Genomic DNA, 23452 nt, shown 5'->3' with positions numbered 1-23452 from the left:
GAGGTACCACAGCCATGCACTTGTACTTCCCTACATCCACACCTGTAGATCTGCTTTCAAAGTATAGTAATTACTGTTCCTGGAGTTTCAGATGTCAGCCTGTGTAGAATGACCGACAGATGTTGTCAGTGCTTTGAAATCTGCTTTATCAGAAGAATTTAATATGTGAAAAAGTTTCATTTTCTTTTTTGTGTATTGAATTAATGTAGTTTTATCTGGGGTACAAAAAAATTTGTTTTGTTGTCCATTTCAGCAAGCTCATATGATCGTGAATAATGCTCTGAAGCTCTATTCCCAAGACAGAACAGGCATGGTAGATTACGCAATGGAGTCTGGAGGTAAGTTTTTTTTTTATCAAGGAAAAGTAATGTTCGGGCAGTGTAGTTTTCCTTTCTGTTATTTCTTATTCCAGGCAGGTGCAGTCCTGTTGTTTTAGACCTTGGGAGTTGCCTGTATATATCCAGTGTGCTATGCTGTGTGAGAGAGAACCCTGTAACGTGTGCACCACACATGTATTCTGCAACTTGTTATTGTGAACTACGGTCTTCTGCACAAAGCTGTCATAACAGAGGGCTGCAGTTTGTTCCCTCTTCCATGGTGACTGTGGTGACCCTCCACTGGACCAGTAATCAAGGAGCCTCAATCCTCACCACTGGCACCTGTGGGAGGACATTCACTGGGAGGATAACAGGTACACACACAGTATTTCCAGATGTAGCTCTCTGCATCAAGTGCAATTTCCATTAGCACAGAGATCACAGTCAGTCCGGGACTGGTTTCTCCCTCTTCCTCTAGATGCCCAATAAGACTCCCCTCTGGCACAACTATAGAGTTGAGATCTTAGCTGAGTGACCAAGCCAAGACCTCCAGCACCCTCTCTGTCCAACGAGTGCTTCGTGCCCCCACCTGTGTAGCTGGCACACACGCTCTTTAAAGTTTGATTTACACACACACTGGAAAGGTTGGCACAGGTTTACTAGCTATACCCCCTTCTGCCCAGACTATAAGGGAGTTACCACTGCCACCACTCACTCCTTATCAGCTTCTTTAGGACCCTTAACAAAGGATGTCCAATTTTACCGTATAATATTAATAGTAATACAAATGGTAGTTTGACCAAGAGCAAGGCTATTAGGAGTGGCCCACACAGTGCCACCAAATAAATATGCAAATACTCGCAAAACTTAAATATCTCTACACAGATCAGTCACAATGAAAGGTTTAAATATACTTAAGTAATAAAACAAGACAATACTAAATATATATTCACAGTGACGTCAGAGTTCAAAACCACAATACGTATTTAAAATAGCATTGCAGTACAGGCTCACACAAATAAAGAAAAACAAAATCTGAACTAAGCTTTGTTATATTCCTGACTGAAGCTAACAGAGTTACTATATCCTAATAACTTAATTAGAGCATGTGGTGAATGGTTCTTGTTATCTGGTCCAAGATAGAATAGAATGCAGAATGCTTTGTCTCACTCAGAGACTTCTCGAAATATGTAAAATATTACTGCTGGGATAGCTTGCAGCATGACATCATTTCTGGTCATCTGAATTCTAGCTGTCATGCAAACCCCCATTGCTGGCAACTTGGCAGTATTTAGCATCTATCTATAAAAATACCCAGACAAGGGCTTTTGCTCAGATCTTTGGCGTGTGCTGGAAGTCATAAAACAGTTGCATTCCTTCATACTTCCAAAGTAGCAATTAGTTCACCCCAAAGACAATACAGAGAGCTTCCTGGTACAGACTCTCTGTCTTTAGCTGCATTGAAACCGGTCAGCCTTTTTATAGCCTAGCCTATAAAGTGATTTAATTTCAGATATTTTTCTAAGGTTTGCTGGACTGATGTTAACCCTCCAGTTTGCTCTAACATATACGTGTAAACAGTTACAGTAGTGCTTGTACATTTCTGTTTTCTTCCAGTAGGGCACACTGTAGATACATTTTAAGCACAAGCACTTTACAAATGCTTTTTCAACACAAACATGTGTACAGATCAGTTTGATATACACATGACATACAGTTCTAATATATTTGTAACAAGCATCTTATATAGTCTGATATACACAAATGACATAATTATTTACAAAATTCCAGCTAGCTGTGCTTGTCTGTACCTCCTTTCATCACAGCAACTTTTGTATAAGATCACCTAAGCATTAGCACACCTTCTGCTAATTAGTTGTCCTCAAACTACATAACCCCTCCGTGTCTACCTGAAGCTTGGCTGATTCATGTGGTAATATTTTCACAGTGACAGTAGTTTTCACTTTTCACTTTCATTTAGAAAAGCATCCCATGGGACACTTCGCACTTTTGCTATCAGCCTTTATAATTCAGGATCATTTTCTAAATGGGATTTTTGGAATTCTTTTTGTTCAGTACTGACCATTTGCTCTGACCGTATTCTGGTAAATGAGGTTGGAGTTGTAACCATTTCCATATCTACCAGATAGTGGATATTATATTTGATTGTCCTTTAGCTATCCCTCCTGTACTAGATAACCAAAGGAAAACAAGACCAACAGTAAAAAAGAAAAAGACCCCATTGGGTCAGTTATCTGATGGCTAGGTATTCAGGACAGTAAAGGGCATTCAGATCGACGAGTGATGGAATTTCGGACTGGCGGCAAAGAAGTTCTGGATAACTGTTTGTACATCAACTTTTTGCCATATGCACTGTGTGGGGAGCATATGTGTGATGATTGGCGCATACAGGATCTAATGGCTTTAGTATACTGGCCAGATGTTGGGTTATCCTTGGTAGGAGATCCCTAAGGTTAAGAATACTGCAACAGTGAAGAGAAGGACATCTACTGTTATGGTAAGATTTTACACAACTGTACTTTCTAATTTCTCAACTTGAATAAGGACTCTCAATATTTACTTCTGTCTCCAAGAAAACCTTTGCTACACTCCATACTATCTCAAACAGCATCTTCCACTTCATTATAAAATCAGCTGTCTGTGAACATCAGTGTTATCACTCTAGAAAAAGCCAAATGGATCCCAGTAAAACAAAGATCTATCGTACTTTTAGGATCTCTACTCTACAAGCTACTCTAGCTTTACATGTTTACTCCCATTGCAGTTAGACTTCAAGAAAAAAAGTTATACAATATGGGACACTACTCACAAGCTACACCAGCTTTCATTACCTCTAGATCTAAACTCCACATGCTTCCTCCTTCCATGCAAATACTCTTTGGCAAGCTGTCCCGATCACCGTTAAGGAAATCATCACTTTTCAAAATTCAGACTGCAGCTTAGAAAGCTCTAGTTCATCCAAGCCAAGTGTTCCTACTTCAAAATACAACATATCACATAACCTCTTTTGAGTCTCTCTCTCAAGATTCACTGAAGATTAACCCACTTTAGAAATTAATGTATATTTTGTGCATTGCACTGTGCTTGTTCACCAGAACATATATACACTGTTTTTTTTTCTGTGTAAGTAATCTGAACTACTCTGTTGCTTACACTTCTTTATATTTTTGTTTGTAAAATGTTTTGTATTTCACCCTGGTTGAACCTGAAATTGGTCAAAATTGATCAATGCATTGCCCCGGTAAACAAAAATAAATAAAATTAATTTATAAGTAAATAAATACAGCCTCCAGACCAGAGTTTTTCCTTAAGTTCCTTAACATTTATTTACCGTAGGAGTTTTAGAATCCGTACCTATCAATCTCTTAGTGCAAGAAATCTGGACAAAGCCTAAAATAATTGGGGGACAAATGGCCCAAAAAAATAGGGGCAGATTTTAAATATTACTCTTATAAACTTAGAACTTGGTTTGTAGTCTTAGTAGCTCAACAGGTAGCACATTCACCTTTGGTGCAGAAGGCTGTGATTCTCTTCTCACCCCAGGTATCCTCCACTTGAGGATCGTAGATAAACATGCTGAATTAGGCCTACATTGTTCGATGGATAGCCAACTAGCTCACTGACAAGGATATGTGTTGTCTGGATAGGTGAATCCACTTCCAGTAAGAAACCCTTCACTAGTGATGATGATCTTCGTGTTTCACTGTTGCAGTCATTACATTTGGGTTATCTGCTTGCAGGTAGCCCTCAGTTGGCCTGATTATCAAAGTCTTGGGTCCTGCGTCGGTTGCTGTCTCATCTTCCATGACGTCAGGTAGTCAGGGGTATAAAGCATGCAGCCGACGCCATTGCATAAGTCTTTCTTGCCGTGCGGTGCCCGAAGCAGAAGCAGTTCGAAAGTGCCGTTTGGCCGACTCCTGAAATTTTCGTTTTCAAGTTTCAGATCCGAAGTCTTCAACTAAGCTAAGTACCCAGTTGGGGACCCTTTTTCTTGCTCTAAACCGATGTCAGTAAAAGTTAACAATTGTATTTCTTGTGGAAAGCAAATACCTCATAAAGATTTTCATTCATACTGCATTCCTTAGGCCCAAACCACGACGTACCTCGCTGTCGGTTTTGTGCCTTATTCAGTCCTTGAACTGTTCGTCTTCAGTTAATTTTCGCATCTAAATATTTTGGTACTCGGTTCATTTATCCAGAAATGGCTTCTGTAAGCCACCCGACTACCGACATTCCGAAACAAAACGCAAACATAAAGGCAGACCGCATAGGTCCCAAGCTGCTGACGACGCTTCTCCTAAGCTAGTCGCCAGTTCGTCGGTACTCAGTGAGGTGCTTTCGCAGCCCCTGATGCCCGCTACTTCAGATTCGCAGGCCTCTACTGAGACCCATTCGGAGTCCGGTATGCCGTGAGATGCTTCTTCGACTGTGAAACCTGCGGATGTCTCTACCTTGGATAGGTCCGGAGCCGCTGTGCAGGAACCGGCTTCTGAGGGTGTATTCAGGCCTACTGACTTGCATATTTAACCGACGCCTTCTTCTTCAAGGCCTAAAACTCGTTCCATGCCTAGAAAACCGACGCCCAGACCGCATGGTTAGGCACCATGACTAAAAAACAAATATGAAGACCTTATTACTCTAATCGGGGGAAGCCACCCTTCTCCCTCTAAGAGACCTAGAACTGATTTTCCTTCTGATTCTTCTGATCAGGATTCTGAAATTTCTGTTTTCCCTGATGACCAGGAGTTGCCCTTATCTACCTATGAGGGTTCTGATGCAGAGGACTCCATTCCCTCTGCTTCCCCTCCAGAGGATTTCTCTTTTGGTGAAACTTTGCATTCTCTTAGGGAGCATTTCCGCTGGGAAAGCCAGGATTACTCTGACTCCAAAAAGAGGCTGAGGGAATTCTTACTCCTACCTCAATACAGGCCTTTAGCTATGCCTCCTGTACTGGACATTGTAGATGATGCCTTCTTGGAATCTAGCCTGGCCTCTGACACTTTACCTCCGGCTCCCAGAAAACCTGACAGATATTACAGCATACCTGACTCTCACAAGTTCCACTTTAAGCATCCTACTGTGGATCCTGAGACCATTTCACAGGGACCCAACGGCATTTAGGCTACTACTGCCAAAAACCCTACCCCCTCTGATAGAGATTCCAGGGCCCTGGACAGATGGGGTATGAAGGTATACACTTCTGCAACTTTGGCCATTAGGGCCTTAAACTGGCAGTTTCATATGTTAAAGTATCATCAGCATATTATTGGATTGCTTAAACAAAAAATTATGTTGATTTCTGTCTGTGCTGAAAATAAAGAATTACAGGATTTAATGCATTCTGCTGAACAAGTTGGAAAACATACTTTGCAATGTGGTTTTGATTTATTAGAGGCATCTTGCAGGGCTGCCATCACTGGGTCTGTAATTAGGAGGCGTGCTTGGCTTAAGGAGCAATCTTTGCCAGATCATGTTAAAGCTAAATTACTAGATGCTGCCTTAAACCAAGACCGCATGTTTGGCAACAAAGCAGAAGAAATACTTAAAAAGATGGTGGAAAAAGCGAAATCTATGCAAACTGTTAAAGATTTCCTGCAAGTACAGCCTCCCAGATTTAGTAGACACTGGCCTTCTAAGAATTGGTCCTTTCCTGCCTCTTCCAGGCCTTCTCAGTCCAAACCCAGAACCAGCAGACCACCCAGGCTTCAGTCTCTAGGTACTCACAGGCCTAAGCAGTGGGGGGCTCCCACTTCCAAAGCTGGGAGTAGTAAGATACCCCCCTATGGTAAACTGTCACAATGACTTAACTTTAAACATTCCAAGCCCTGCTCAACTGACTGTTCCTTTAGGGGGAAAGATCGCCCTGCATGCATAAAACTGGGAATTCATTACCAAAGACAAAATGGGCTTTAAATATAGTTTCCCAAAGGTACAGATTCCACTTCCACTCCTTACCAACCCTAAACAGTTGGCCAGACTTACCCCCAAATCAGTGGGTAGAGGCTCAAAAGCACGTTCTCTCTCTTCTAAGCATCAGGGATATTCAACCTGTCCTAGAAGAGGAATGGGGGGCAAGGTTTTTACTCTAGACTCTTCCTAGTACCCAGAAAAGACAATTGCTGGTGTCCTTTCCTGGACCTGTCTATCCTAAACACTTTTTTGGTAATCCCAAAAATTCAAAATGCTAACTCTACATCAGCTGCTTCCCATGCTAGGCAAAAAGCCTGGTTTTTCAACACTGGATTTAAAGGAAGCCTACCTGCACATCCCAATAAGTGAATCTTGCAGAAGATACCTATGCTTCAGAGCAGACTGCATGCACTGTCAGTTCTCTGCACTTCCCTTTGGCTTATCTACTGCGCCCAGGGTATTCACAAAGTGCCTAGCGCCAGTCATTGCATTTTGCAGGCAAAGAAATATTCAAATATACCCATACCTGGACGATTGTCTAGTTCAGGCAGAAAGCCAGGACATACTTTTAAATCATCTGGCATTTGTAAAAAAATTACTAACTTCTATGGGGTACACCATAAACGAAAAGAAATCACATCTAGTACCCTGCCAACAAATTGTATTCCTGGGAACAAGCTTGAATACAACTTCCCAGATGACTTACCTCACGCCAGACAAGTTCATTTCACAGCCTACTTCAGACTACTTGTCACAAAGACCGAGCTATCTGCAAGGAAAATACTGCAAACCCTGGGGTTCATGGCCTCTTGCATTCTACTAATTCCATATGCAAGACTGCATATAAGGAAACTACAATGGCATCTAAAAAGCCTATGATGTCAACATTCTCAGGACCTAGAATCAATGATTCCTATCATCCCTTGCTTAAAGACAGTGTTCCTTTGGTGGGCAGAGACTTGCCACTACAACAAGGGACTACCATTCACTCTACCCCCTGCCGCCCAAACCCTAACAGACGTATCAGACCATGCATGGGGGGCTCCCTTGGCAGGGCAGTGCATTCAGGGCAAATGGAACCCGAGTTAAATGCACCTGCATATCAATCAAAAAGAAATGTTAGCTGTACAGAATGCTCTGTCAGCCTTCAAGGACCACGTTCTTCCAGGACAATTATTGGTAAAGATGGAAAACACCACTGTTATGTGGTACATAAACAAGCAGGGGGGAACCCACTCATACCCTCTCTGCAGACTAGCCATGGCTCTGTGGAACACAGCCTTGAGCTACCAAGTGCACCTACAAGCTCAGTTCCTTCCAGGCAAGTTAAATACACTGGCAGATGACCTAAGCAGAAATCTCATGGACCCACACGAGTGGAAACTGGAACCAAAGATATTCAGCATTTTGAGAAACAAATGAGGGAGCCCAGAGATAGATCTGTTGGCCTCCCTTCAGAACTACCAGTTTGACAAATTCTGCACAAGGACTCCCCACAGACAAGCGTGGAAAGTGAATGCTCTGTCCTTCTTCTGGAAAAACAGATCAGTTTGTCTTTCTCCTTCTGCCTCTCCTCTCAAAAGTGCTACTAAAGATCAAACAGGACAAACCAAGGCAATACTTATTGCACCAGACTGGCCACGCCAACACTGGTACCCCCTCTTGCACAATGTGTCACTTCTGGAACCATGGCTCCTGCCTCAGACCCCTGCCCTGCTGTCCCAGCAGGAGGGTCAGATTCTGCACCCACAGCTTCAAACCCTGAACCTTGCAGCCTGGCTAATTACATGATCTCTCCATTACCATCCCTCAGTAAGCAAGTGATGGATGTCATTCTGGAGGCAAGGAGGCCTAGCACTAGAAAATCCTATGCTGAAAAATGGAAAAGATTCTGTTCCTGGAGCCAAACTCAGGGGATGGACACAACAGTGCCCAATTTACCACACATTCTTCAATACTTAACTGAGATTCTTCACAAGGGCCTTTCCTTTTCTTCCATCTAAATACATGCCTTGGCCGTTTCAGCACATTATAGTACAGAGCCCACCCCTCTTCTCTCTTCCACTGCTGAAGCAATTCCTCAGAGGAGCCAAAAACTTAAGACCACGCAGGAGAGCCCCTACTCCAGCCTGGGACCTTAACTTTGTATTGGAAAAGTTGACTCTACCTCCCTTTGAGCCAGCTGCAAATGCAGAGTTGAAATTCCTTTCTTGGAAAACAGCTTTCCTTCCACCATCACTTCAGCAAGAAGGGTATCTGAATTACAGGCCCTCATGGCAGTGGAGCCTTTCATCATCTTTCATGTGGACAGGGTGTCCCTCAAGACCAGTCTCTCCTTTATGCCCAAGGTGGTATCCAGTGTGGCCCTTAATCAGTCTATTCATTTGCCAACCTTCTTTTCTAATCCACAGAACAAAGGGGAATGAATACTGCACTCCTTGGACATGCACAGACAACTTAGATTTTACTTGGACAGGACTAAGGCTCTCAGGAAATCTGAACAGCTGCTGGTTGCATTTGCTGCAGGGGCAGAGGGGAAGGCCATTTCAAAGCAAACCATTTCTAAGTGGATAGGCCACGGCATTCATTTCTGCTATAAGCTCCATGGAAAACCTACCCCACAAAGGGATAAGACCACATTCCACCAGGGCTGTATCTACCTCTACAGCCTTTCTCAGAGGTGTCCCTACCAGGGATATTCTAGAAGCTGCTAACTGGAGTTCTGTACATACCTTCACCAAGCATTACCACTTGACAATTTTTTCAAAATCCAGCTAGCTGGTCCTAATACTATCTAAATGCCTCCTCCCTTCCTTAGCTTTAGGAATCTACCCAAATGTAATGATTGCAACAGTGAAACATGAAGAACATAGTACAGTTGTGTACACTTTACCATAAATGTAGATGTTCAAGTGTATTCACTGTTGCAGTCCTGGTTACCCTCCCTCCAGCCCCTCGACTACTGTTGACTATACCTCTATTGTTGTTTACTATGCTTAAAGTTTTCTGGTGTATTTACTTTTTGTTGGAGGTGTAAGCTTGTATATAATTGCTTCTCATTGGGGGGCACCTGACATCTGGGGCAAGAAAAACTGATGTAATGGCATCAGCTGCATGCTTTATACCCCTGACTACCTGACATAATGGAAGATGAGATGGCAACCGACGCAGGACCCAAGACTTTGATAATCAGGCCGACTGAGTGCTACCTGCAAGCAGATAACCCAAATGTAATGACTGCAACAGTGAATACACTCGAATATCTACATTTATGGTAAGTGTACACAACTGTACTTTTCACAGAGCTCAGGCTTGGGACCCTTCCTGTTTGGTGTATACTTCTCTGATGTGAAGGCCACTATTGGGTGCCTCTGACTCACCAAGTTCACCAACAACTTTAAACTAAGAGCACTCTTTGAATCCCCAAATGATAACAATTCCAACAGGCCTAAAAATGACAAACAATTGATGCCATAACCGTAGTCTAAGACTAAATGCTAAAAAATGCATAATCGTACCCTTTGGTAAATCAGATATCCCTGCAAATTATTATACTGATAGCACACCCTTAAAAGTAGACCCAGTGGTGAAGAGGGTCTATATTAGAACATTCGAAGTTTCAAAACTTTGAATGTTCTAATATCGAACCCTATTCAGCGAAAACTGAAAATATTGAAGCATCAGAAAACTGAATTTTTTCCTAGGGAAAGAATTTGGTTGTCCGTTTCTCTTGCTTCGGTATTTTCAGCTTTGTGGTGGAAAGTTACTAGTCGGGTTCAGGTAAGTGTGGAATTGAGTGCGGCTTAAGGTAGTTAGGGTGCGGGGTAGGTATGTGTGCAGTTGTGTGGGCATGAGGGTTAGGGCGGGGTAGGTGAGTTAGGGTTAGGGTGCGGGTGAGGTGAGTGTGCGATAATGACTGACCTTAGGGTTAGGGTTTGAGTTAAGGTAAGTGGATAGTTAGTGGTGTGTGTATAGTTTAGTGTAGGGTTAGGTGTAAGATTTTAGGTGTGTGTGGATTGCTGTTTGTTTGGTGTGCTTGTGTTATGTGTATGTGTTTTGTAACAGCAAATTTTTTCCCTGGGAAAAAATTTGCTGTTCTGTATGTTCGATGTTTGCAGCTTTCGCTGAATAGGGTACGATATTAGAACATTCGAAGTTTTTAAACTTTGATGATCTAATATAGACCCGTAGTGAGAGATGTAGGAACAGTGATGGGTAGTAAACTACTTTGACCACCAGGTAGCTATGATGGTAGTGAGGAAATCCTTCAATGTGGCTCAACTTGTAAGTAAAGGCATGGCATCAAGATCAAAGAAAGCTATAATGCCATTGTACTCTGCCCTTATCAAACCCATAATCGAGTACAGGGATCCCTTTTGCACATACCTATCCAGGCACTTGCACCATTTGGAGCATCTCCAGAGGTTTCTCACTAAACAAATATAAAGCATAAGGCATGTCTTACGCAGACTGACTAAAGGCCCTCTCCCTTTACTCCATCTTATATCATTTGTTGAGAGGTGACTTATGCCTGACCTGCAAGGCATTCTGTGATTCAGCCCTGATAAAAATTTTACATATTCATAAGAAAAATTAAACGAGAGTCACACGTTCCAAAAAACCTGAACCTTATCTGTGACGTTAACAGAACTTGCTGGAGAGACAGATTCCCATCCAAAAGGGCTACCTCATCTATGGAATAAATTTCCCGTCTTTGTAAAACAAAGCCCGCCCCTCATTCTCTTCAAAAAGAATTTGGATATATGGATGAGGAACCATAAATTCATTGCCGGGGTACTGTTCATGTCCCTTATGGACAGAGGAGCCTGTAAAATGACTCGGGGCACCAACACCCAAAGACCCACTGCCCTGATCCTATCCCATATCTGGGGAATTAAAATATAATATTGTCATAACCTGGGTATAATTGACTAGGCTTGCAAAGGCTGTTGTGCCATTGGCCTAGTAATCACCTATGAAACCTATAAGAGAGTTATCTGAGTAACAGAATTTGTGTTAGGATGCATTTTCTGAAAGATATGAAGTCTGAAATTCGCGTGCGTCATTATTTAGTGAATTCAATCATCAGTGATTTGCCAGAAAACAACATTTTATGAGGAACAGACCAAAAATATGAGAGAAAAATCTGGACTTTCTGCGAAAATCTGGACATTTGAGATGTATGCTAGACCAGTGCCTTTAGATCAAAAGGTTAAAGGTTTCTATTCCAGAGTGTTTCTGGTTCCAAGGAAAGAGTTTTCATGAAGACCAATTATAGGTCTTTCCTTTCTCAATATGGATGTAAAAGTGCCAAAATTCGAAATGCTGACCCTTCAAACTGTGTTACCTCTCATTCCTTCTTTGGGTGTTGTGTAACATTAGAGTTAAGATGCTTATCACATTCCCATAGTCGCTCGCTTCAAGAAATGTGTCGTACTCTGTGTGTCTGAGTCACATTATCAGTTCTCTGCATTATCTTTTGCATTACTGTTTGGGTTATCTGTAGCTCCAAGGGTTTTTACAAATTGCCTAGCTCCAGAGATAGCTTGTTGCAAACTTTATGGCATTTACATATTTCCTTATTTAGACCACTCATTTAACTTTGGAGAGTTTTTCCCAGATATCCAGATTCCTTAGCCTGGGTGTCTTCACTTCTTACCAAGCTGGGATTCCGTATGTGTGCAAAAATCATCCTTGACTTCTTCACATAAGATTGTGTTTCTGAGCTGCCTTCTTGGATATATATTAGCTAAAGGCTTTTGATTTTTATCTGGAAACTTTCCTGAGCTTCTCCAGTCAGTATCAGACTTCTGCAAGAGAGTATCTCAGGATTTTAGGGTTTATGGCTTCTATGATACTCCTGATTCCTCTCACTATGTTACACGTGGAGAAAAGTCACTGGTTTGTCAAAAACACATGAACACAACATCTTCATCCTCTAGAATTTTGGATTCTGATTTTGGGTTTTGTCTAAAAGGAACTGCACTACTGGAAGCAGCAAATGTTTTCAATCCAAGTCTTTCTTTTTCTTTTCAGATCGCATGTCAGTCTGTAACTACAGACACCTCAGGTTTTGCTTGGGGAGCATTTTTAAATGGTGTTTAAAGTACAAAGCCTGTGGAGTTCCTCAGACAGACCAAATCACATAAAGAGCAGAGGCACTGGCTGTGATCCATGACTTAAAAATCTCTTCATCTATGATCTCCATGACCTCTTCAGGTGATTACAGACAACACTACAGGGATGTGGTACATAAACAAGTGGGGAGCACTAGGTTGTACCCTCTGTGCAAGCTAGCTATAATGGCTTGGGAGGTAGTTCTACAGCACTGTTTAACCTTCCAAGTGTCTTACATTGTATCAGATCAGAGTGTAGTGGCAGACCAGCTGAGTAAGACCAGGACACACACTCACAAATGGAATCTGAACAGGGTGGGGGGTCTTCCAGGATTTGATCCATTTGTGGGGAACAACTCGCATAGCTCTGTTTACCTCCTTTAAAAACAGACAACTGAACAACTTCAGTTCCAAGGCTCCTTGCAAACAAGGCTGATAAACAGATGCATTTTTTATTTCCATGGTCAAGAATGCTCCTTTATGCATTTGCACCCTTTCCACTGGTACCCAGGATAATTCTGAAGATTCAGATGTACTCTCTAAAAAAAATCATTGTGGCAACTCCCTTTTGGCCCTGGTAACGTTGGTTCTTCTTATGTAATTGACCAAGAGCAGTTATCTCAAGCAACTTCAACTAACTGCCTGGATTTTGATTACTTTTAGGCACTTTTTTCATGAGGACATGCAGCAGGACTAAAGTAGGCAAGAAAACCTGCTATTAGGAAATCCTATATTGGCACGTGGAAAAGCTAGTTGCGGTCTAGCCAATAACCAGGGCCACATTAGGGATTATAACCATGGGATCTGACATTTTTGTGCTACTTTTCCTCTGGCCTATCTTATTCCTCTGTCAAGGTGCATCTTGTGGCTGTTTCAGCATGTCTGCACATGGCTCCTTTCTTCTGTTTTTGGTAAAACAGTTTCTCAAGGGAGTTTACATCTTAGGCCTCCTATAAAACAGGTGCTTTCTTCATAGGATCTTAACTTTGTACTGGAAAAGTTAACTCTGTCTCCCTTTGAAACAGCTCATCAGGCAGATTTAAGGTTGATTGAGTCGAAAACTCCACTACTTGTAGATGTCAAGTTGCAAGTTTTCATGGTGTGTGCACACCTATTTGGTCTTCCATAAAAATAGTCTCATATCAACTGTGATTAAGTCATCAATGTCCGTGTTCCATCCAGATCCTCGAAACCAAGGAGAACAGATTCTGTGTGCTCTGGACATGCATAGACAGCTCAGTTACTATCTTGACAGAACATGGTCCTACAGTAAAGAAGATCAGTGGTTTATTTCTTGTGTAGAAACAACCCACGTCAAAACATACTATTTCAAAGTGGTTGTCTTCGGATATTGCCTTTTGTTATACCTGACATAGAAAATATATTCCAGACAGTATCTAGGTACATTTTAATAGACCCTTTGGCATCCATGATTTCATACTGGAAAGGGTTGAACTCTAGAAGCATTCTAGAGGCAGCAACATGCTCTTTGCATACTTTTACAAAGCATTACAAACTGGATTTCTTTTATAGGACTGGATTTGCTAGGGCCATCCTACAGGGGCTCCTGGATCCTTATTCCCCTGTCAGGTTGGATAGGATTTGGTAATCAACCCATACAACCAAAAGGCTACTGCAGCAGTGAACATGATGAACATAGTGTAGTTGTGTAAGCGGCACTTTACCATAACAGTAAATGTTTAAGTTCTTCACTACTGCAGTGGACTGTCCAACCTGTAACCCCACCTTCTTTTATATACAGTTGTGGGGACATAAAGTTTTTGATTAGTGTTTTTTCTTTAAAATTTCAGGATGAGGAAGCTCTTGCTGTCTTTATAGACAAGAAGGTCCTGAAGATGTATTCACTTTGACTGCTGATTTCCCTCCAGTGGGCTGCCCAATCAGCTGTCAAAGTGAAGGTATGGGAGGGAGCCAGAGTTGTGTGAAGCTGACCAGTTGTATCCTATGCAGAGTACAACCCATATAGCCAAAAGGCTACTGCAGCAGTGAGAAATCTGAACATCTAATGATGTTCTATGTGTTTCACTGTTGCAGTCATCACATTTGGGTTATCCCTGCCAGGGTAGCCCTCGGCCGGCCCGAATACCATAGACTTATTTCTGCGTCGGTTACTGTTGCTTGAGGACTGATGTCAGGTCGTGAGTGGTATAAAGGAAGGCATTTGACGCCATTGCATCAGTGTTTCTTGCCGCGGAGCCCGAAACAGAAGCAGTTTGCACAAATGCCAGTCGGCCGCTATTTGATGAACTGAAGTTGAAGTCTTCTAAAGTGAAGTACCCCATAGGGGATCCTTTTTTTCTTGCACTAACCGATGTCAGAAAAAGTTAATAATTGTTTTGCCTGTGTAAAGCAAATACCACACCGGGACTTCCATTCTTACTGCGTCACTTGTCTAGGCCCAGACCACGACGTCCCTCGTCGCTTCTGTGCTCTAATGCCAGAACTATCCGTCATCAGGCCCTTATTGTAGCTAGATATTTCAGTTTACAGTCCTTGAATTCAGATATGTCTTCAGTAAGCCATCTGACAGCGATCGTATGAAAAAACGTAAAGATAAAGACAGAGGCAGACCGCACAGGACCAAACCTTCCGACAATGCTTCTGTTAAGCTGGTCGTCAATCCTCCGGAACTTCATCTAAGGATCCTGCGGTTGTCTCTACCTTGGATGGGTCAGGAGCCACTGTGCAGGCACCGGCTTCTGAGGAAGTCCTTCACAACACCGAATCCCGACATAAACCGATGTCTTCTTTCACGACTACCATTCTTTCTAAAACAACCGAGTTCCTCGGGCCTAGGGGTCGAACCACACCCAAGAAACAGACTACCCATTCTCAGGCGCCTGCTCCCTTACCTCCGTCTCAGATGCTTAAAATGGCAGAAGACCTTATGCTGATTAGGGGACAGTCCACTCCCGCAAAAAGGAAGAGAGGTCCGTCTCCAGTAGTTTTGTCTGAACAAGACTCAGATGAATCCGATGCATCTGACTGTGAAGACATGCAGCCACTCTCCACTTATGAGGATCCTGATGCAGAGGAATCCATTCCTTCAGCCTCTCCCCCAGGGGGTTTCTCCTTTGGGGAAACCTTGCATACCTTAAGGGAGCATTTCCAATGAGAGAGTTAAGACTACCCACAGTCAAAAAAGAGACTGAGAGTTCTTGGACCTTCCACAACACAGGCCTTTAGCCGTCCCCCCAGTCCTAGATGTAGTGGATTGTCTTCCTTGAATCCAGCTTGACTCCAGACGCCCTCTCTCCTGCTCCCAGAAAACCAGAAAGGTACTGTAGTGTCCCTGACTCACACAAATATCGTTTTAAAAATCCTACAGCTGACACTGAGGTCATTACTCAAGGGCCTAAAGGGATTAAAGCAACCTCATCTAAGAATCCCACTCCCTCAAACAGGGATTCCCGAGCACTGGGCAGACTGGGTAAAAAAGTATATACCTCAGCTACTCTTGCTTTCAGGGCACTAAATTGTCAGTTCCATATGCTTAAGTATCAGCAACATATCTTGGAATTCCTTAAACAAAAAATTTCCTCCTTTCCTGCATGGGCAGTATCTAAAGATTTACAGGACTTAATGCATTCTGCTGGTCAGGTAACTAAACACACTTTGCACTGCGGTTTTGAAGCCCTTGAAGCTTCTTGCAGGGCAGCAGTCACCGGATCTGTCATTAGAAGACATGCATGGCTTAAGGAACAGCCCTTGCCAGACCATGTTAAATCTAAATTGTTGGATGCACCCTTGCACAAAGACAACTTATTTAGCACTAAGGCAGAAGAGATCTTAAAAAAGATGGAAGAAAAAGCTAAATCTATGCAGACAGTTAAGGATTTCTTACAGGTCCAGCCACCCAGGTTCAGCAGGCATTGCCCCTCCAAGCACTGGCCCTTTCCTGCCCCCACCAGGTCATTTAAGCCCAGACCTCGTGGAAGCAGACCCCCTCACCCAGACAGCAGCCACAGGGAATGCAGAGATCTAAACAGTGGCCGTCCTCCACTTCAAAAACAGGGAGTTCTATGCCACCTCCTCATGGTAAAACTCACAATGACTCTCCTCCCCCACCTCCTCCCTCTGCCCACCTTCACCTACCCCTAGGAGGAAAACTCTCCTTTCATGCAAGCACCTGGGCCACCATTACCAACGACTGCTGGGTCCTCACCATAATGTCTCAGGGATACAAATTTTCTTTCCACACCCTTCCATCTCCAAAAGGGTTCCCAGATCTACCTCCAAACCAGTGGGCAGAGGCGCAAAAGCAAGTCCTTTCCCTGCTCTCTGAGAGCAATAGGGCATGTTCCTGCAGAACAGAAAGGCCAAGGTTTCTACTCCAGATTTTTCTGGTACCTAGAAAAGAGGGCACCTGGTACCCCATCCTCGATCTATCCATTCTAAACACATTCCTGGTGATGCCAAAATTCAAAATGCTCAACCTCCAGCAGCTACTACCCATGAGCTCCAAGGATGCTTGGCTAGCTACCTTAGACCTAAAAGAGGCCTCCTTCCACATTCCTATCAGGGAATCATGCAGGAAATGTGTACGTTTCAGGGCAGGATCTCTGCACTTTCAGTTCTCTTCACTTCCCTTTGGCTTATCTACTGCTCCCAAAGTTTTCTCAAAATGTCTGGCTCCGGCCATTACCTTTTGCAGACAAAGGAATATCCAGATTTACCCATATTTAGATGACTGCCTAATTCAGACTGCCAGGAAAAGCTGCTCAAGCACTTGGCCTTTGTAAAGTCCCTACTGACCTCCCTAGGGTACACAATCAAAGAAAAGAAATCCAAACAAGTACCCACCCAAATGATTATATTCCTGGGAGCAAGCCTGGGCACAGCATTCCAGATGGCATTCCTTACTCCAGAGAAGCAAACTTACCTGACAGCCTACTTCTGTCAACTAGCCACCAGACCCCAACTATCTACAAGGAAAATCCTGCAAGCTCTGGGGTTCATGGCATCTTGCATTCTACTCATTCCATATGCCAGACTGCATATGAGGAAACTTCAGTGATACCTAAAAAGCCTTTGGTGTCAACACTCTCAAGACCTGGAAACTCTTATACCCATGATACCTTGGCTCAGAAAAGATTTTCTTTGATGGGCAGCAGCATGGTCCCACAACAAGGGACTACCTTTCTCACCACCACCCCCGCCGCCCAGACCCTCACCACAGACGCATCAGACTATGCCTGGGGTGCACATACAGACGGCAGGTGCATACAGGGCCAATGGGAGCCCACAGCAAATCCATCAGCACATCAATCAAAAAGAGATGATAGCTGTCCAGCACACCTTGACAGCTTTCAAGTCCCTTCTCTCCCCAGGGGCTCTCCTGATCAAAACAAACACCACCACTGTGATGTGGTACATCAACAAGAAGGGAGGGACTCACTCCTACCCTCTATGCAGGCTGGCCATGACCCTTTGGCGCACAGCCTCTGCCATGCAACTCCACCTGTTAGCACAATTCTTGCCAGGTTCTCTAAACTCTCTGGCTGACCACTTAAGCAGAAATCTTCTGGACCCACACTTCAGCCAGAAGGGTCTCCGAGCTACAAGCACTCATGGCTGTGGAGCCCTTCATCATCTTCCATGCTGATAGGGTTTCCCCTCAGTACTAACCCATCCTTCATGCCCAGAGTGGTGCCCAGTGTGGCTCTCAACCAATCCATTCATTTGCCCACCTTTTTCCATAATCCACAGAACAAGGGGGAAAGGATCCTGCACTCTCTCTAGATGTGTACAGACAACTCAATTTCTATCTAGACATGAGTAAATCCTACAGAAAGTCTGATCAATTGCTGGTTAGCTTTGCTGCAGGGGCAGAGGGCAAAGTCATCTCCAAACAAACAATTTCCAAATGGATAGCACACTGTATCCATTTCTGCTACAAGCAACATGGAAAACCTCCCCCTAAGGGGGTCAGGACTCACTCCACCAGAGCAGCCTCCACCTCTGCAGCTTTCCTCAGAGGAGTCCCCACCAAGGGACATCATGGAGCCTGCCACCTGTACATCTGTTCAGTTCACACTTTTAACAAACATTACCACCTGTCTATCTTCTCCAAATCCAGGGCAGGGTTTGCTTCTGCAGTCTTGCAGGGCATTCTAGCCGGCTCCTAGTTTCCTTGACTGCCTCCACCCAAATGTGATTACTGCAACAATGAAACACGAAGAACATAGTACAGTTGTGTACACTTGCCATAAATGTAGATGTTCGAGTGTGTATTCATGTTGCAGTCCTGGTTTCCCTCCCTCCACCCCCCTCGTCTTTCTTCTCTCTCTCCTTACAGGGAACATTTTGATATTTACTTTCTACTGGTGGGGTTCTTCCACCAGAACCTGGCTCCCATTTGGGGGCTCCTGACAGGGCAAGAAGTACACAATTGTACCTTTCTTGTTTAGACTCCTGACAGAGTAGTAGCACCTTTAGATTTTGTAGGGTTGGCTTTGCTACATCGGATACTTTGTCATTTTAACATTGCCTACAAAAGTATATTGGATAGTGTTTTAGCCAATATTCAAAAGCCTAGAGGGAATAGATGGCAAAAAGCCTTCCTCTGCTGACAGATATTATACCCCCTTTGAGTGACACCAAAAATTAAACCAATTATTAAAGGCTCATACTGAACTGGGGTATACAATCAAGAGAACTCCATCATGTCTGTCTTCATATTGTCCAGGGAGTCACATTTGTTGTTATTTGCACATACATGGATTTTGATTGAGGCATAGTGGTACTTGAAGTCCAGTAACCTGAGTGCATGCATGATCTTGTGGATCCTGGCCCCTGACAGGAAACTGACCTTGGTTTCTCTTTACTCAGCCTTTTGAGTGAGACGGCTGTGTGTCTCGCAGTGGAGTCTCTTATGACCAGAATATTGAATTACTGATTCTTTTGGGGTTCAAGAGGATATTTGCTGTAGATGAAATGTCTGGGAGGTCTTTAGGGATTTAAGAGCCTCACCATAAGAGGGTTTGTGTCTGATCCTCACTTCATGTGGTGGGTGCAGTGTGCATTATTGACAACCTGATTCTCTTATTATGAGTGCTTGTTAATGAGAGCTTTGCCTTCAGTGACATTGTGTAATTGCATCTCTAACGTACCTTATCAGTTTAAAAATCAGTTGATTGTCAGTAAACTTGAAGAAATTGCTACTTTGTCTTAGGACTCACTTGTCCAGCAAACTGTCTGAAGAGCTAGCAGGTGAGTTCATATCCATGGTTACAGGCCCTTTTTACTTTATCAGAAGGTTGTTGAAGTAGAGGATAAATACAGGAGTATCTAACACAAAACTTTTGGGGCAGTACTTGGCATTGCACAAACTAGTTTCTTTTTCAGCAGTTGAGACTGGGAAATTTTCAAGGGTAGTCTTGCAAAGAAAATGTCCATTCTATGTGCCTGGGTCTGTACAATACACTGATGAAACCTACTGTGGGACAAGCAGCATCATGTAAACAGGATGATTTTATACAGACGTGGAAAACTGACCAAAAGTAATTTTCTTGCTCTTGGATTGCATTGGATGCAAGCCAAACTCTCTGGAAACTGCAGTGTGGTCACAAATGTTTCTGAGGTGTATGGAAATGAGTCAAAAACTGGGCAAACAGACTGACTTTGTATAGGCACAAATAACTAACAACATAAAATAGCCTTGTGGCTCACCAGGAGTCAGCAAGATGGTAAGACACTCTTTCCAATAGTCATCTGTTTCTCCACACCCCAGAGGTCCTACTCTAGGAATCGGTGAGCTGGAAAGAGGTTGTGGTTCTGGAAATCATGGAGCTCTTATCAAGAGACTCCTGAACATGGAAACAAAGGCAACAATAATCTATGTTGGCCCCAAGGGCAGAGATATACTACATAATCATGGCTTTCGTGGACTATTCTCCAAAAGACCATCTCAGCATCCCTGAAGGGTTGCCTGACTGCTGCACTCTGGAGGCAGTCAGGGGATGCTTAGTTTTGCGCACAAAAGCCTGGAAAAACATAATCACAGATTCGTGGGTGCTAAACATAATCTCCATAAGTTATTCTATACCATATTCTCTTTCCCCTAGCAAAAGGAAGAGAGTTCCCGACATCCCTTCCAGTTGATGCGAACTTAAGGCAGCAGATATTTCCAAGCTGCTAGGAAAAGAATCCTCCAACCAGTTCCCATAGACTAGGCAAAATCCAGAGTCTACTTGCATTTTTTTTAGTATCCAAGAAAACGGGACCCCAGGGCCATTCTAGACTGGAGTCCTTTGAATCAGTATGTCAAGCAGTCAAAATTCTGAATGGTCACACTAAAGTCCATTTTGCCTGTACTGAGATAGGACAATTGGAAGTGCTTGATAGACCTCAAGGATGCATGCTAATGTGATGATGAAGTGTTTGAGCTTCCATTTCTGGCTTGGACCCCATCATCATTATTGGTTTGGAGCTATACCCTTTGGCCTCATCACAGCCCCCCGTGTGTTCACCAAAGTCACGGCAGTGGTAACAATGCACTTGCATGTACTTGGGATCCATGTTTTCTCATACTTTGATTGGCTCCTCATAGCTACTACCAACAGTCTGTTATTGCAACACTGGGACCTATTGCTCCATCTGTTGCAGAAGCTAGGGATCATGGTCAACATTTCAGAGATCCAGCTTACGCCTTTTCAAGAGAGAGAATTTATTGGATGCCACCTGAACACAACCTTACAGATTGCCCGTCTTCCATTGTCCAGAGTTCTTTCTCTTCATCTCATTGCCATGCAAGTTCTTCACCATCCTTCTCCTTTTAGGTTTTATGGCGCCCACAATCCTCATGATCCTGCTTGCCAGATATTTTGAGGGTTCTCCAATGGACTTTACAATGGCCTGAGTCCGCACACTCCACGTCAAAATAAAACTAACTGAGATCTGCAGATGGCACATACCTTGGTGGATAACCTCTCCAGTGATAAACGGACAACCATTTTGAACAGTATCGCAGTGGCAGTTGTGACAGTGGACACTTCCCTTCTAGGGTGGGGGGGATATTTCGAGGGGAACACTGTTCAGGGCACAATCACATATAGAGGTCAATGTTCACATCAGTGTTCTGGAGATGAGAGCACTCCTAGCATTACAGGCTTTTCAGGACATGCTCCCCAGAAGTGTGATTTAGAAACCCATTCTTATTTCTTATGGCAATGGGCAATATCTTCATACTGCTTTCTTATAGCAATGCATATCCTAGGTTTGTCAAGTGTTCAAGCGGACAAACTAAGCATGTCTGTCCTAATGCCTCATGAGTGGTCCCGCAATCCAACAGTGACAAATTTCATTTTCAGTTACTGGGACCAGTCTTACTGCAATCTTTTGCATCCCATCTAAATCACAAGTGCAGTAGTTATTTTGCCCTGATCACTTTGCAGGATCAGTCACCAAGGGCTGCTGTGATCCACAAGTGGCCTCTGCTCTCGTTTATGACTTTCCCCCATTACTTCTATGAATAAATTTAAACAGAAAGCAAGAATGTGGAAGGCCATGGATGGGATCGTCATTGCCCCTTTCTGGCCTCTGCAGATAATGGTTTCCATTCCTATGGCCACTTCTAGTACATTCTCCCTGGAAATTGGATCATTATCCAGATCTCTTGTCTCACCTGTTCCCGACTAACTCCCTCAGATCAGAAAACCATGAAATTAGCTGCATGATTCCTACAGTTGTAACGTTAGCCAGAGATGCCAGGCTTTCTTAGTTGGGTGTTCAGATCTACTCAACCTCTGAAAAATATGCCACTACCAAGGTGTACCACAGCAAACAGAATTTTTTTTTTTTATTTGGGCATCATCCAAAGGTCTAGACGCCCCCCTTTTTCAGCTCCTGATTCCTCCATTTTAGAGTTTTTATCAGAACTTTTTCACAATAAGTCTAGCTACTCAACCATCAAAGTTCAGCCATCTGTAGTTTTCACATAGGCCAGAACAACTCTTCTATAGCCTCATTGAAGGTTTTAAAGGCCTTTTTAAATTGAACATTCCCACTTCGGTCCCCAGTCAGAGATGCAGCTCCTCCTTGGGAAATTATGTTGCAAGCATTGACTAAGCAGCCATTTGATCCAGCAGCATAAGTGGCTTTGAAATTTCTGTCTTGGAAAACAAAGCTAGCTACGAAAACAAAATTGCTACTGATTCTAGGGACAACCACAAAGCATTCTATAGCTATGTCAAGAATCTCAATGGCAACACCCAGATCTGCTCTGAGTTGCAGCACAATGGCACAAAAATTACAGAACCAACTGATATTGCCAACATCCTGGGAGATAGGTTCAGTGCTAACTTTACCCCCTTCTCACCCCCTAAATGGCCCATATATATACAGGAAGAATGCAGAGTCCCTTTAATCACAACTAAGCAGGTAAAAGCTGCACACTCTAAAGCCAGAAACACAGCACCCATGGGACCGGACAACATCCGAGGCTGCATTTTACACAAACTTCAGAATGAACTGGCTCCCCACATAAGCACCATGTTCAATCATAGCCTCACATCTGGCTTTGTGCCGACTGAATGGTGCACAGCAACAGTTATCCCACTCCACAAAGGGGGAGTCACTACTGATCCCGAGAACTATCGCTCTATTAGCCTGATGAGCCTGGTCTGTAAGGCCATGGAACGTATCATCATGGAACTCATAAACAAAGACATTGGTAACCTCCAAATTCTGGACCCCACCTAGTTTGGGTTTGTGAAAGGCAGATTATGCCTCCTGAACCTGATCGACTTCTTTGAGGCAGTCACCAAAGTTGTAGACGAGAGTAAGGTGGTTCACACAGCCTATCTTGACCTTGCCAAGGCTTTCGACACCATCCCCCATTCTGGAATTATAGATAAACTCACTAAACTAGGTATAAATCCCTATGTCACAAGTTCGGTTGCCAACTGGCTCACTGACAGAACCCACAATGTAAAAGTTGCAGACTCCAAATCTGACTTCAAACCAGTGACAACTGGAGTACCACAGGTTCAGTCCTGGGACCTCTCCTGTTTGGTATCTACTTATCTGAAGGTACAGGCTAACAGAGAAGGCCTTTGGCTAACAAAG

At 43.4% G+C, this 23452-nt stretch overlaps 1 protein-coding gene across 6 annotated transcripts in view; it reads left to right on the top strand.

Annotated features, from left to right (window-relative positions):
* The window catches only part of SUN1 (Sad1 and UNC84 domain containing 1), a 2891160-nt gene that overhangs the window by 2391792 nt on the left and 475916 nt on the right, over nucleotides 1-23452 (top strand). For all 6 annotated transcript variants that reach the window (XM_044089680.1, XM_044089681.1, XM_044089682.1 and 3 more), the window contains one exon: nucleotides 254-338. In XM_044089680.1, the coding sequence (XP_043945615.1) occupies nucleotides 254-338 (85 nt within the window). The remainder of the gene's footprint in view (nucleotides 1-253; nucleotides 339-23452) is intronic.

This window comes from Protopterus annectens, chromosome 12.part0 (assembly GCF_019279795.1).
Source record: "Protopterus annectens isolate FY-2018-M chromosome 12.part0, PAN1.0, whole genome shotgun sequence".
Taxonomy (NCBI): domain Eukaryota; kingdom Metazoa; phylum Chordata; order Ceratodontiformes; family Protopteridae; genus Protopterus; species Protopterus annectens.
The sequence above is the reverse complement of the archived record's forward strand: the minus strand, read 5'-3'. Positions and strand labels throughout refer to the sequence as shown.